Source organism: Colletotrichum gloeosporioides, assembly GCF_011800055.1.
Source record: "Colletotrichum gloeosporioides strain Lc1 chromosome Unknown consensus_76, whole genome shotgun sequence".
Taxonomy (NCBI): domain Eukaryota; kingdom Fungi; phylum Ascomycota; class Sordariomycetes; order Glomerellales; family Glomerellaceae; genus Colletotrichum; species Colletotrichum gloeosporioides.
Window position 1 is genome coordinate 23,299 of NW_025544721.1, and position 16,022 is coordinate 39,320.

The 16,022-nt window shown below is 38.5% G+C and overlaps 5 protein-coding genes across 5 annotated transcripts; 2 read left to right on the forward strand and 3 right to left on the reverse strand.

Moving 5' to 3' along the window:
- Nucleotides 1-165: 165 nt before the first annotated feature.
- Nucleotides 166-438, forward strand: GCG54_00002414 (uncharacterized protein; the record flags this gene model as incomplete). The annotated part of the gene is made up of 1 exon (XM_045402506.1): nt 166-438. One exon carries the CDS (start codon nt 166-168, stop codon nt 436-438), a length of 273 nt encoding a protein of 90 aa, XP_045259541.1.
- A 1,630-nt stretch (nt 439-2,068) lies between these two features.
- GCG54_00002415 (uncharacterized protein) lies at nt 2,069-2,611 on the reverse strand (the record flags this gene model as incomplete). The annotated part of the gene is made up of 1 exon (XM_045402507.1): nt 2,069-2,611. One exon carries the CDS (start codon nt 2,609-2,611, stop codon nt 2,069-2,071), a length of 543 nt encoding a protein of 180 aa, XP_045259542.1.
- A 1,183-nt stretch (nt 2,612-3,794) lies between these two features.
- GCG54_00002416 (uncharacterized protein) lies at nt 3,795-5,333 on the reverse strand (the record flags this gene model as incomplete). Its single annotated transcript, XM_045402508.1, has 9 exons — nt 3,795-3,840; nt 3,887-4,306; nt 4,385-4,522; nt 4,603-4,640; nt 4,697-4,851; nt 4,907-4,948; nt 5,007-5,097; nt 5,152-5,184; nt 5,244-5,333. 9 exons carry the CDS (start codon nt 5,331-5,333, stop codon nt 3,795-3,797), a joined length of 1,053 nt encoding a protein of 350 aa, XP_045259543.1.
- Nucleotides 5,334-5,798: 465 nt separating this feature from the next.
- GCG54_00002417 (uncharacterized protein) lies at nt 5,799-7,310 on the forward strand (the record flags this gene model as incomplete). Its single annotated transcript, XM_045402509.1, has 5 exons — nt 5,799-6,000; nt 6,061-6,208; nt 6,258-6,330; nt 6,403-6,527; nt 6,593-7,310. The coding sequence occupies 5 exons, from the start codon at nt 5,799-5,801 to the stop codon at nt 7,308-7,310; spliced, it is 1,266 nt and encodes a 421-aa protein (XP_045259544.1).
- Nucleotides 7,311-7,651: 341 nt separating this feature from the next.
- Nucleotides 7,652-9,524, reverse strand: GCG54_00002418 (uncharacterized protein; the record flags this gene model as incomplete). Its single annotated transcript, XM_045402510.1, has 5 exons — nt 7,652-8,882; nt 8,940-8,974; nt 9,027-9,141; nt 9,197-9,383; nt 9,437-9,524. The coding sequence occupies 5 exons, from the start codon at nt 9,522-9,524 to the stop codon at nt 7,652-7,654; spliced, it is 1,656 nt and encodes a 551-aa protein (XP_045259545.1).
- Between the last annotated feature and the right edge of the window lie 6,498 nt (nt 9,525-16,022).

Below are 16,022 nucleotides of genomic sequence, written 5' to 3' on the forward strand. Positions count from 1 at the left end.
CGTGTCCTGATGGTTTGCCTTTTGGTTAATTCTTTTTCATTGGTATATTTCTGAACAAAGACGTCGGGATGGGCGCCAAGCATGTTCTCACCCCTTACTGGAATACGATGATCAATAATGGTCTCACATACGTGACGGCACGTCATCGCACCCCTCTTCGGCACCATGGCTTCCACCGTCGCTATCCTCGCTAGCACCTCAATCGAAGTGCTACAGCAAAAGGGCACCCACTCATTGTATGCTGCCAGCGTCTTGCAAGCCACTGGCCACTTCGCTTTCGTGCCGGTTGTCCTTCTCAAGATCAAGGGCCTGGCGAACTGCGGGCTGACGCCCACCCTCCAACAATGGGTGCGGATACTTGTTACTCGCTCTGTCACCGTGGATCTTTGCTGCTGGGTCACTGCAACTATAGCTTGCGCAAAGAATCTCTCGTCTTGAAACCGCTTGGCTGGAAATGGAGCTCGCGGGGTTGCGAAGCCCTCTTAATATTCAGATGCCGGACTGAGACGGACCAAGATCCAGGGAAAGCTAAAGTAGGTCTTGAGCACTTCTATGAAGGCCACTCACGCTACACTTCATTAAGGACGGTGTGGTAGTCTCGCATTGGGGGGAAATTCTCTCATGATTTGCTAACGCCAGAATCAGAGTCCTCAGAATGATCCCATGTACCTTGGTATCCGAAACCCTTGTATAGTTTGCCTCCAGCCACCCAGCTCACATGCAATGCGTTGTAACTGGAGCTGAACCTTTCTTACAGTCTTGAGTCATGGGTTTCTGGGCGTTGATCGCTTCGTTGGGCGCTTGCGCAAACTTCCTTGTTGGTATCTTCTGTTGACGCGCATCCTACGAAATACCTGGATTCTGAAATGTCTACCATTCATCATATTCTCAATTTCATTCTCAGCGACGGGAGGGTCCCAAAATCTTTTCCGTCGAATTTCATTCCACGGCCTTGCCTGAATCTGCCTCGGGAGTATCACTCCTCACTGGTCTGCCTTGGACTGCACCGCACTGTTCAAATGGAGGCAGATGTGAGGGTGTCATGGGCGTATAGACCCCAATCGTCCCCATGGGCACCTCTTATAGAGGCGTAGAATTGGAGGGCGAGGCAGAAAGCATGTTCGTTGATGGTTTGAATTCGGAAGGTTCTCACGCAGTGGGGACGGCTGTAGGGAACCAACTGCCAAGCTTCGCGTTCACGACAGGAATATCACGATCGTGACATCTCAAGTGGAGAAAAATGGGTAATTTTGAGGCTTCGAATACTTGGCAAACGGCTCGCCGCAGTTGATACGGTAGCAACCGGATCCGTTGGGGGCTTTTGGATACTGTTGGTGGGCCCTTTCTCTGAGCGCGGGTTGATGTCGCCGAAGTATCGCGTGTCTGGGACTTTGACTACATCATTCGATCAAAGATGAGTCTTCATTGAGCATTTACAGCATCCATGGATGTTTAATAGTTCGGGGGCTAGCTTAGGCAAATTGTCAACCTTTGAACGATGGAGTCTCCTGAACTACCATCGCCACTACCTAACGGCCCCAGGAACAGCCAACAGGCCCCAGATCTACGAGGAGCTATCAAAACTTCCCCAAGAACAAGCGGTCCGCGGCCGAAGAAAAGTGGAGGAACGATGCTTTCGGCAACAATGGCTTTGCTACTGCAGCCAAGCTCAAGTTTCCTCGCCCGGCCGGTCTCCCAGCCGGCGCGTCGGTTTATGGTGACTATGGCTGGAAAGATGTCACATTTGATGCTTCCAATCAGAACCCGAACATCGGCGTGCCGGTCAAGATCGTTTGGGTAATGTCTTGGGTGGTGGCCATGTTGGAAGATTTGAGGTTCAGAAGGCGGACAGGTGGACCGGATGGGTTTTGTGTGTGGGAGCACACCGGTCGTGGACATATTGTCATGTTGCTTGTTTGCTTGGACTGTTTTGATGGCTCTGCTTATCACTTTTGAAGTCACAACTGTCTCTACCGGTATCTAGATTTTTATTTGATTCAAGTTCGCTGATTACTGTTTGTCTCTTGCGTTATTTACCCTCAGGAAGCCCTTCCAACACCTCAGAAAATTAGTCCTCAAAGTCCTGGAAAGCCTCTCTAATTTCCCCCATCACCTTTCCCACGCCATCATAATTGCAACGTCCAACTTCCATCTCCGGTGCCTGCTGGCCTTCATCTTGGCCGCTTTGAAGCCCCTCAGCTTCCCCTGAAGTTATTGCAGGATGCTCGATTGACAGATCCCAGAAGACCACCAGGAAGCCTCCCCCATTCTCGTTCCAGAGCTCTGGTGGCCGGTCAATGATGATGATGACTCGACGCCAGTTATTTCGAGGCCAATCTACGTGGTTGATGAGTCGCGAAATGTGGAAAATATCATCGGCGTGCTCCCGTAACGCAATTTCAGCACAGGCATGTGCTCTGCACTTCTTGATTCTCTCATCGGTAGATGCGTCCACGGCAAGCGGCATGCCCCAGAGGTCAATACGATCGTGGAAATCAAATCCAATTCTCCAGCGCGCTCTGAATGTCTCTTCGTGGACCTTCTTGGCTCGATTTTTCAGATGGTCCGGGTTGACAGACAAAGGCGTTGTGTCGTATATCTGATAAGACATTTTTGGGCGCGTTTGTCCATCCTCATCGTCCGAATCCGAGTCTGAGGGCGGTCGCGCGTATTTTTCTGGTATTGGCAACCTCACAGCACGTCGCCAGGCGGTAAAGCAAGGCGTATTATCATGGCTGGGCATTTCCTCAATGACATACTGCAAAAGAGCTTTGCGGGGCGCCTTGCCGCCTGTGGATGCTCTTCTGGTGGGCGTTTGGGGCATATTTGTTGTTGAATGGAAGTTTCAAGATGCACTTCGAAAAGTTATGCAGAGAATAAAAGGGCGGAGTTATTTGAGGAGAGAATTGGGACACGCGAGTATTCCATCTGATCGATGAGAAAAAGGAGGGGCCTTGTTGGTGCTGTGCCTCATTGTCTCGGGTGTGTGTCCAAGGTACCTGGTACTGACGGTAAAAATAGATAAGGCACCTTGCCTAAGTAAGGTAGGTAATAATTGAGGATTGCCGAAAGGTCCCAACAACAATAACACAGGCTGTGCACTGTGATGTTCAAACCTCCGATGATTGCCTAAGGCAGTAAGCTATTCTTGAATGAAGTACATTCATCGAGATTTACGCAGCCGCTCATGATGTACATCACTGCCCCCAACTGAAACGTTAATAGCCCCACCGGACAGCGACTCGCCGCTACGAAGTTCATCAATCAAGAACATCGCCACGGCCCATGCTTCTCAAAACCATAACACAGTACAGTGGTCGGTTGTGGCACTCTTGGCGCCTAGTACACAAATCATCTACCCTATGACGCATAGACAATGGACAACGTCGACACAAAAGTAAGAACATTCGAGGACAACTTCCTAAGAACTTGGGTACACGGACGTGGTGATGGATCTCGAGACGTTAATCTTCCATGTATACTGTCTAAGACTAGGTCTCTACCTAAGATCCTTGCGTCAGGCTCGATAATTGCTGATGTCTCGCACGGGGAAATATTCGTGCGAGACATCTCCTGGCCCTCGAATATTTCCCCGTGCGAGTCATACGGCAGTCAACAAGGTGCGCCTCCAGGCGGCAAACTGCGAAGAAAAAGTTAGAAGGGAAGAAAGATTGCTGATGTCGAATGTTCAACTCTGTTCTGACAATGCGAATGAATTTGGTCGTATGCATTTGCGCAGGTGTATTTTCTATACCTCACCCCGTCATGCCCTACAAATCTCGCATATCCATCAGCTAGACTTGTTCCTTTTCGGAGGGCTTTCGTCCGTAGATGTTGTACCTGAATCCATTAGCTGGAGATCATGACGAGGATCTGACTGACTTACACCGGCCAATACGCGTGGATGGATCTGTTTCTCAGGTCTTGTCGCACTTCCATCAGCAAGATTTGGACCTCCTCCTTTGTCCACCCATGCGCTCTGGTCAACGGCGCCATGGTGAACGACTCAAATGCAGTATCGAAGTTGTCGTGAGCCCACATGCCTAGCGCCTTATATTCGGGATCCTTCGGCCAAGGGTTCGTCGGCCACTTATGCACGGCCATTTTGACGTCGACGAAGCCGGCATCCTCAAAAACCTTCACGAGAGGCGGGATCTGCTGGTAAGGTCGCCCGAAAATGTCGGACGCCTCTTCCAACATTTTAATACACCTCATCATGGCGGAGTCCGATTTTAGTGTACCATCGTCGGAGCATGCCCACAGGTCTAACTCAACCAATTCGACATATCCACCTGGGGTGAGGTTACTAGAAATACTAACGTCAGTATCATTTCAATCAAAGATCAAGCGATTGCTTCCATAGAACCAAAGATATCCAACTCACTTGAATATCTTCTTTGCGAAGGTTTTCCAATTGCCAATAGACCCGTTCATGAATCGGCTGTGGATGTAGTCGAACGGTTGCGACCAGTTCCACTCCTCGTCGAGATCATCAATTTCGAACTTCACGTTGGGAGGCACACTGGCTCGAGTCAGCTTTTTGAATAACGCGTTTCATAGTTCCCCAGGAATCGTTTGATATTGGAAGCAAGGAGCACTCACAAGTCTGACATTGTTGGCGAGAGATCGAAACCAATAACCTGCAGAACCCGAATCAATACTAAGACTAATGTTCAAATTAAACAGACGCTATTACCTCGGCATCCGGATGTTCGTCTCCAAAGTCGATGGCCCAAATACCGGTCCCAGTGCCAACATCAAGGACGCGCTTGACCTTTGAGTCGGAATCATTGGGAGGCGCGAGTCCCAGGCGGTTATCGATGGTAAGAAGACAAAGATGGTGTTGCAAGTCTAAAATTTCTGTCAGCGCACCTCGCAGATGAGGTGATTGTAACAAACGGGCTACCTAGTCTCTCATTTTCTTTGTCGTCATTTGGAGCAATATAGCCTGTAGATTTCAGAAACCGAACGATAGCGTAGATTTGATGTAGAGAATCATTGCATACGTCCGTCTTTGTATTTATGGTATGTACGGCCATTCTCGATACGGAAGTCGCGAATCGAGTCACTCAGACTAACGCTCGACGATGCGACGCTCTAAATCGCATTTGTTAGAGCAATTCAGTGGAAGAAAGAGTGAGGGCGGCGTACAACTCCCACCTCCGAGGAGCTGTCATCCGTCGCCTATGGCCATGGCGGATCAGCATAAAGTCCATCAAAAGACGGTGTTAAGGTCGACTTACCTCATCAGCAACCAATTCAACTGGGTTGTTCGCCTGAGCGGGGACTTCCGCGATGCCAGCGGCTTCGCTCGTGGCGTTGTTCGAAGACATGGCACTACAACATCGAAAATGCAGGGTGAAACAGAGCGGAAGTATCAGTGCTACTAAATTATAGGAGACAGCAAGGGTTTTTATGGGTGATGATCTATTTTGTTACCCCTCTTCTTCACTGAAGCGAGTTCTGCAGGTTCCCTGCCAACAAGCAATCACATCCCCATTGATAAAGCCTGCCCTGTTGGTTGTCCTGCACGTTACCCTTGGCAAGTGTAGTTCCGCCCGCAGCCTCCCAAAATGTACTTCAAAGTCCGCCGATACTCCGCTATTCCACTGACATTGGAAGTAGATACATAAGAGCCAACCCACGAACCTCGGTTGAGACCAGGGCCCTGGAAACAGCGCTGCAAGTCCTTTCTTCAACTCCTGATCGCCTCCACCCCATCACACACACTAGCACATCAATACGCCGAGAAGTCTCCGCACCAGAGCCCAAGACCATATCACTAATCCAACAAAAATATGGCAGTGCTTAACCCGGCTCCGCGAAAATACGGCATTGTCGTGCTCGGAGCCTCCGGCTTCACCGGCACGATGGTATGCACGCACATGGCGGCCCATTTTCCCACCAACCTCAAATGGTCAGTTGCCGGCCGGTCACAAGAGCGTCTCGAAAGGCTGGCAGCTAAATTGAGAAAGGAGTATCCCGATCGAGTGCAGCCAGGTGAGGCACCGCGGTGCCCTGAGTTTTGCTACACTGGTGGGAATGCTAATTCGCAACTAGACCTTGAAATTGTCGCGCCAGATGATGCTAAGACACTCGGGGAGGTGATCGGAAGAGCCAAGGTGTGCATCAGCAGTGTCGTCTACGCGATTGACGGAGATCCGATCATTGAGGCGTGCATTGAGCAGCGAACCGACTATGTCGACTGGTTTGTGACGTTCGCTTCTTCTTGAAATGGCATCTAACAGCAAGTATAGCGCTGGAGTTCCCACTCTTGTCCACGACTGGGTCACCAAATATCATGACCAAGCTGAGGGAAACGGCGTTGCGGTAGGTCGCGTCCCCACCTGACTTTTCATGATAGACAACATCAACGCATCGGCTGACCGGCATCACAAATAGCTTATTCATTCTTGCGGTGCCATGACAGGGGAAATGGACCTATTCGCCATTCATGCCTGCCGCGAAATTAAACAAAAATGGTCAGCACAAATGGGAAAGATGACGTTGCGAGTTGACGATCTTGAGTAAGCACACAGTCTTATTCAATCTGGTTGATAGGGTCTTCATGCTAATTTAACGCAAACTCCAGCCCTAATGTTAGTGGCGGTACCATGCGAACGATGCTGTCTTTCGCGCGCGGAGGCCCGAAAGCAATCGCGGCGGCTGGTCACCCGTCGCTGCTGACGCCGATTCCTTACACGAAACCCATCGAGGCGGTCCGCGGAATCCACACGCATCCCGTGCTTGGATTGTTGACATTCTCTTCCCCGCCAGGCGACCAAGCGCGCACTCTCGTCAATAGATCTTGGGGTCTCCTGGGCGGCCCAAAAGGTAGCTGGGGTCCCAACTTCCAGTACAACGAGTACGAGAGGGCGCAGTCGTATGTGGGCGCCGTTGTCAACTTATTCCGCTGCTACGTCATTCTCACCATGTTCTCGTGGGTGCAGTATCCCTGGTTTTACAATTTGCTGATGCGCTCCGCCCCGGACTTGGGTGTCGGCCCGTCTGAAGAGCAGATCAACAGTTTGCCTTTCACTGCGGCAGCTTTCGTTGAGGCCGACCCCGCAGAGGAGAAGAATCGTGGGAAGGGGTGTCTCGTCAAGTTAAGGTACAATGAGGGAAACTACCCCTTCGCTGCCATGCTCATGGCTCAGGCGGGCGCCACGCTGTTGTACGATAGGAACTTGTCAGGGGGTATTAAAGGCGGATGTCTGACGGCTGGGGTGTTGGGGCCGGACTTTGTGGAGAGGGCGAGGCAGGGAGGTCTCGAGATCGAGACCACTATGGTTGAAAATCTCAAGCTCTGAGACAATTCTCCATGATCGATCGCGTCTGTACATGTAGCAATAGTATCGGCAATTCATATGTTATCATATACTCTTTCTTCGCTGTTTGCTCCGCTGCATTATGAAATAGATGCGTTGTCATTGATGTATGCTCATCGTTACGTGTGCTACTTCGGCATCAATATTACCAGCCTGTAATGTCACATCGTCTGGCAGGGATTCATTAGGGCTTTTGCGATCTGAGATCTGCAGAAAGAATTCAGTAAGTTTGTGGAAAAGGCACTGCTGTACGCGCTGCCTATGTTATATATACACGTAAAGTGATTATAGTCAACCCGTGCTACGGTCCGCCCTCAATCCTTCTAAATTTCACAGGTGTACTCCATCGTCAAGTTTACCTGCGGGACGCCCTCAAAGTCTGCAGGCACCGCATACGAAATATTGTAGTACCAATGATTTCTCAGCTGATCACCATACGAGATAGGCAACTTCTCCAATCCAGGCGCAGAGACGTTGACGTTCAAGCATGGCAGCTCCTCCAAGCCGGTGATGGATTTGCCTCCCAGAGTCCAGGATGGGGGGATTCCGGACAGAGCAAAGGTGAAGATATCAGAGCCTTCCTGAGTCTTGTTCGGGTATGAGATACTCAAGAAGTTCTCACTCGCAATGGCCTTAATCGTCGACGCGGAAGGATAGAGCAGGACGAAGCCAACTAGGGGCCACGGCTTGTGCAAAGGATCAGAAGCCCAATGTGCAATGGCTGGGACAAACTGATCTCCTCGATTCTCTGTCTCAGCGACCTGCTGTCCGCCGATCATGAGAGGTCCGCTTATCCAGGATGTGGTGGTGCGAGTGACGTCGGTGTCCAGCTCTTCCTTGATGTGTCGTGTGAGGCTTCGTGACCCCGTCCAGGAGCCCTTGGACTTGAGAACAGCTACAGTACTGTTTGAGATGTGTTTCGCGACTGTCTCTGCAACCAGGGAGATTGCCGCACCCTGTGCAGCATCGTACATCAAGTCTCCTTCTCCCAAAAGTGGCTGTGGACCGTACTCGCGGCCAAATACAGACCACCAGTACATGGGGAGAATGGACGAATACTTTGTCATGTCGCGGGTGTATGCGCGGTCATACGGACCGACGAGATTGCCGAGATACGGGTTGTAGTGCTCCGCAATATCTTTCCACAACTCCTTCAAGATGAACTCGGCGTTCTTGGTCAAGGTGGCGTTGCGAGGTCCGTAAGCGATGTTTGCAGCCAGAGCCCAGACGTCCATGCCGTAGTAATTAGGCGCGTTGTACTCGCCGAGAGTGTTAGACCCATTGGACTTGAAGAGCTCTAGAAGCTCGCTCCCTTGAGTGTTGGCGAAGTTGATGAAGGCAGAATTTTGACGACGGGCGCCGATCCAGCCGACTGTAAGGGCGCGCATGAGGCCTGGGTTAGAGTAGCCAAGAATGAGGTTGTCGCCATCGGGGTAGCTGCCGTTACGTCTCATAGCGCCGACGGCTTGGATTTCGAGAGCATCTTCAATTTTCTTGACGAGATCCGCGCCAAGGAGGTCGGAATAGAGCTCCACATCTTGCACAAGTTGTGTTCTACATTGCTGTTAGCTGCCGTTGACATTGTGGCACTCGTGATTTTATAGGACTTACCCAATAAACTCTCTCCAGTTCGGATCGTATGTAGTCTAGAACCAGGTGAGCAGACACGTCGTCAATGGCTCCACGGACCCAACTTACATAGATCTTTGGTGGGTAGAGTGTGGAGTTGGGAGTTGGGTCCGGCTCATCAGGCGAGAGCTTAAATGTTCCATACCACGCTGACTCAAAATCCGACGTCATTTGGCACTGAAGACTGCGCTCGGAATTAGTCAAAAGAATGAGAAGAAAAATGAAAATGAGCTTCTTACATGTTCTCAATTGCTGCCTTTGCGTTTTCTACGTCGTTTCCCTCGTTGCGATGCAGCAAGCCCGCCGTGTACCAGGCAGTGAACCTGTTCGACCACGGTCCCTTGTCGGGGTAGAAAATCGCAGCGTACGACTGGTCCCATCTAGCGTCCTGGACCCCCATGGAGTAGTCAAACAAACTTTGAGCGCCTGAGATAGTGTAAGTCAATTTGAACGTCTTTCACCATTCGCGCAAACCTTACTGGCTGACAACTTGGGCTTGCTGGCGGCGTTGACCCCCAGCGTCGCGCCAGAGGTCAAGAGTGAAGCGACGACCAATTTGAGATGCATCGTGCCCGACAAACCGTACTTTTGCGAGGACAATTCTTGGCGAGGAATCCCATTACGTCCAGGCCGCTTTCTCTAGCTATATATGGTCATATTGACAGTACCCCTTGCCATAAATCGCCATGAGGACCACGCGTTCGATGCCGCTATATCCCCTAGTCTGGGGAATCAACAAGGCCATCGTCATGAACCCCTCACGCCAACCTCCGCACTGCTATGCTGTCTTCTCTCACAGAAAGGTCCGCCAATCAAAGATACCAATCCCAGCTTGCCCAGGCCCCGGTCCGAACCGGGCCGGAGACCGGTGGACCATCTCCGGCCCCTGGGCAAGGTTGCATACCCTAACTTGGGAGAGAAGCCGCTGCGCTAGTGAGCTGAGCTTAAGCGGGGTCACAAGCAGCACTGCCGCAAGTGCAATCAAGTTAATTTTGCCCCCTATACTTATCAACTTAGTGATCTTTTTCCTAAGCTTTAATTATTAGCTAACTTATAAGTATAGTAAGTTAAATACTATAGTAAATAATATTATTACTACTTCTTAATTAAGTAATAAGTAAATAAAGTTATAATACCTCTAGTAGCCTAAAATGATTTTGAGGTATTATTACCCCTCTCTTTAGTTAGTTCTTACTTAGTTAGAAGGTCTCTATAGTATTTAGTATTATTAAGAGCTTTTATAATAAGAAGCTTAACTTAGTAGTACTAAAAGCCTTCTTATAGTTAGCTACTATTATTAGTATAGTAAAGATATTAATAGTAAATTAAGAGAACTTTAGGAAGGTTTCTATATAGTCTATCTACTACTATACTAAGTTAGAAGTAATCTTTAGAAACTAATAGAGGTAGAAATTAAACTTATCTATTTAAAGTAGTATCTAATAGTACTAGTTATTAACTTATTACTAATAGTGAATATCTTTTATATCTTTAGTATTAGGATTAATAGGAAGTATATTAGTTTATTAGCTTAATAATAAGATCTTACTAAATTAATAATACTACTAATTAAAGTACTCTATAAGGGTATTTAAAGCCTTCTTAATTTATCCCTTTTAGTAATCCTTACTCTATATATCTTTTAGGTATAAGATATTATATAATAGGTATAGAATAATTATACTAGAGAATAGTAATAACTCTCTAAGAAGTTTATAATAGTTAAAAAGCTTCTACTATATTTATTTAATATTATTATAGAGGAAGGTTTACTACTCCTTATTAAGAGTTTTAAATTATAAAGTAGATTATAAAGTGTAAAGGTATTTAGGGGCTATAAGCTATAGTTAGGTTAAACTAATAGAAGAAGTACCTAAAAGGTAGGTATAGTATTACTATACTACTTTTATTTACTTCTTCTAAGTTCCTTTTTTTTTAGTCTTTAATAAGTACTTACTAAGTCTTTACTATAGAGGGTTCTATACCTTAAACTTATAAACCTTCTTATCTATTTAGCTTCTATTAGTTAAACTATCCCTAAATCCTCTAGTTAAATATCTAATCCTTTATAATTATCCTCCTTTTAAATATAGTAATCCTTATTATATATCTAAGTACTATAACTAGCCTCCTATTAGAGTTCTTCCTCTTATCTAAATAATATTTATTAGATCTAATATTATTATTTTTATTATCTAATAGGGTATTTACTTATTATATATTTACTAAAAAATAATAAAACTTTTAAAATTATAGCTATAATAACTAAATTATAGTTCTATTTATTAAAGCTCTTTTTCTTTTAAACCCTTTTTATACTCCTTATTTAGAAATATTTTAAAAGGATTTTATTATTTTTTTAAAAAAAGGTAACTATTCTTAAATTATAGGTTTTATCTCTAATATCTCACTTTTTATTTAGTAAGCTTTTTCTTATATAATATCCTTATAATAATTTTATTTTTTATTTTATTATCTCCCTTCTTAATAGGCTTATTATAAAACTATTAAATAGGTTAAATAGTATCTATTACTATTAATTTATTACTCTTACCTCTTTATATATAATATTTATTATAGTAAATAACTACTATCCCTTATTATCTAAAGTTATAGTTACTTCTATAATTATTTAATAAAACTTCTTAGCTATCTATAAAATAATAACTTTTTTCTACCCTTAAAATTAATTTCTTTTCTTTTTTAATATATTATATCTATTTATAATAACTTTTATATTTTTATAAATCCTTCTTTAAATTTTTATAAATCCTTCTTTAAATTTTTATAATATATCTATTAAACCTTCCCTTATTTTATAATACTTTTATAACTAATATTATAAGTATTAAAAATCTAATTTACTAACTCTTTAAAAAGTATAGTTTTAATAAAGAGGAGCTTAATAATAGTAATTATTAATATAACTAAGTAAATAGTAATAAGCTTTATATTAGTTATATATTATAGTTCCTTAAGAATATTTAAGTTATTTATATTTACTAGAAGGATAGTAACTANATATATATAAGTTATACTATCTTTATAGTATTAAGTACTATAAAGTAAGTTTAGTAATTATTTAAAGAAGGTATAAGTTAACTCTTCTCTCTTCTAGATCTTAGTTTATCTTATTACTACTATTTATTTCTATTAGAACTAGATTAAGTATTATACTTATATTATTACTACTAAGTAGTACTATTAGTATAAGATCTTTTATATCTTTATAGCTATAGAGTAAGGTATTAAATTTCTCTAATATCTCTATAAGTAATTAGTAAACTTTATTAGCTTTAAGCTTAGTTCTAAGAATTATAATAACTAATTACTTACTATAAATATAGAGGAGACTACTACTTTATATATTTAGGTATATTTATAAGTTATACTTAATATAAGTTTTACTTTATAATTAGTTTTTTCTTTTTATTTATCTAATATATTATTTATAAGTAACTTATTAAGTTAAGGATAAAATATTAATTAAGGAGATTATATTATAAATTAATAATATTCTTTTAGTTTACTTATATAATAAGACTTATATTTTTAACTAAGCTAAGTTCTTTAACTACTTTAGTAAAGTCTTAATAATATATTTTTTAAAAAGTAATAATTATATATCTAAGTTTTCTATATAGGATCCCTTAAAGGTTTAAAGTTATTATATATTTTCTAATACTTATTACTATACTTTTATATTTATCTATAAGGTTATTAGTAGTAGTTTTATACTTTAGCTTAATACTTATAAGTAAGTTAGTAAGGATTTAGTAATAGCTTATTAGTATTAAGTTAATAATAAGGATATAGATATATTTTCTAAAAATAGTAATAATAACTTTAATAGTACTCTTAGAAGTAAAAGTTAAAGTAGTAATAATAATATTACTAGTAAGAGCTTAAAGAGTAAAAATAATAGTGAGAGTAATAAGGAAGATAGTAATAGTAGTAATAATAATAGTAATAATAATAGTAGTAATAATAATAGTAATAATAATAGTAATAATAATAGTAATAATAATAGTAATAGTAATAAGTAGTAGTAATATTATTTACANATAATAATAGTAATAATAATAGTAATAGTAATAAGTAGTAGTAATATTAGTTAAAGTTTAATAAATATATAATAGGTTTTCTATAGGAGTATAAAATTAAATACCTATTATTTCTAGTTATTTTTACTAAAAGGTCTAAAAGGCTTCTTTAGTATTCTAAGCTATTCTATAATTAATTAACTTTTCTTATTATACTATACTACTTATTATCCTACTTATAATATAATTTATATTATTACTTCTTAAATCTAATAAGGATTTAAGTAGTATTTACTAAGTATTCTTTAGACTTTTAGGTATTATATTTTATTAATTAGCCTTTCTATTTAACTAGATATAAGGGGCTTATTAATATATCTTTTTATAATATAATATCTTTAATTTCTTATTCTTTAAAGTCTTCTTTTAAGTTTAAAAACTATTCTTTAATAAACTTTTAGCTATATTATAATTTTAATAAAGTTACTAAGAAAATATTATATACTTTATTATACTTTTCTAGAAGCTATATTTTATAAATATTAAAACTTATAACTTCTATAATTAATATAGAGATAAACTATAAAATAAGTTTTTATTAATTTTTTATAAAGTAGAAGTTTTTTATTAAAAGTCTTATAATATCTCTAACTTTATATATTTATACTTTCCTTTTAGTATTTATATTTTTAGTTTANATATTTATACTTTCCTTTTAGTATTTATATTTTTAGTTTATATTTCTATTATATATTACTAGTTCTTAACTATTCTTTAATAAACCTCTATTAATTTCTTAAACTTTTTAGTAACTTCTTAGGTTTTAATTTTAATACTTAATAAGTAATAATTAATTATTTAAAAGTAGTAACTTATAAGAGCCTTAAATAGTAATATACTAATAGTAATATATTTATTATTATTATATAAGAATTTAGCTTTAATTAGCTATATTACTTATTAGTTATATAAGCTTTTACTAAACTTTAAGAAGTATATAGTTAGGGTTTAATATATTCTCTTAGTTTAGCTATCTATCTATAGATACTACGCAGTAAAGATACACCCTTCTATATCTTAAGCCTTAGTTTAGTCTTACTAGAACTAGCTAGTAATTAACTTATCTTAATTACTAATAATAGCTTCAGGTATACTATACTAATATTTAATCTCTTAATATAAGATCCTTACTAAGTTTATAATATCTAATTACTTAGTTATTACTAAGAATTAAGTTACCTTAGTTATTTAATATATAACTATTAGAATTATATTATATATAATTTTATTATCTTAATAACTCTCTAATAAGCTAGTTAGGAAATCTAAAGAAATCTATTAAAATAGATATATTAGTAGTTCTAATATTTATAGTAACCTATATAACTTATATTATAGTATATATACTTCTTAGTAGTATAAATACTTAGTAATATATTACTATATATCTTCTATTAAGTATAACTAATAAAACTTTTATAGAATTAGTTTTACTATTTTATTTATTTCTATATACCCTAATCTAAGTATATTATAGTAGTTTTTTAAGATTTTATAGTAGAGGGATCCTTCTTTTAGGATAACTAATCTTCTCTTAAATTAAAAGATATTATTCTTATTAAGTTAATACTCTTAATATTTCTTAATATCTTAGTAAATTTTAGTTATAAGTTCTCTATAGAAGTAGTTTTTAGTTTATAATCCTCTAACTATCTATTTAAGATTTATACCTAGTTATAATATATATACTATTTTATTTTAAATAAGCTCCCTTATTATAATATATAAAATATACTACTTTAATATAATAACTTTAGTTTACTTTAAATCCTCTAGTATATTACTATTCTTTTATAGAGTAATTAATATAATACTTATATATAATTTTAAGTAAGTAATAGTATTAATATATATACTCTAATATAGTAACTTATTAGTACTTTTTATAAAGTAGTACTAACTTAAAGGTAAAGATCCTTTAACCTTAGAACTAACTTTTAAATAAGGTTCTTATATATTTTACTAGATAGCTTAGATATAAGTTCTTATAATAGCTATAATCCTTTTAAACTTAGTAATATATTAGTAATTTATTACTAAAAACTAACTAATAAGTTTAAACTTCTTTTTAAAAATAAGAAATATATTATTTACTTTAAAGTTCTCTACTATATAATTAAAGTATTATAATAACTTATTTACTAAGTTAGTAACCTCTAATTAATATTAGATTTTAAAGTTAAATATAAATAAGTAGTAAACCTATTAAGTAAGCTTTCTATAAATATCCTATATAAATATAATAAGTACTCTTTTTAATACTATATAGTTAGTAAATACTAAAAATTTCTTAAGAAGCCTTTATAGGTATTATACTTAATAATCTAAACTTTTTATAATTATAAGAAGTTCTTATTACTCTATAACTTAGTATCTTTCTATATCTAAAAACTTCTTTAACTAAAAAGCTACTAAGTACTAAATAGTACTATACTTTTATAAAAGTATATTAGATACTACCTAAGTAGATATATTAATCTTAACTTTAATCTTTAGTATTAAGTTATAATATTTTAATATTAAAACTTTAGTAAATACTTTTTAAAATGTTTTAAATATAGCCTATATTTCCCCTATTTAAATAAAAACTTCTAACTTTCTATTATTTTAACTTCCCTTAAGTATATTATTTATAGAAACTATAATATAAAAATATCTTATAATAAATTTATAATAAAAATTATAGAAACTAAGGAAAACTTAAATATCTTAGAAGGATTTTAGTATTAGCTATTTAGTAACTACTTAGACTTAGTTTAAATCTATTTTAATATTATTTTAGATAATATAAAACTTAAAAAAATTAACTTCTATTTAGTAGAAGTTATACTTTTTTAATTTTATAAAAAGCTTAATAGCTTTTAAGTAATATAAAACTAAGTATAAATCCTTTATATATTAATCCTTAATATCTAAGTAAATTAAGATATTATTTAGATATATAATATAATAAATATCTAAA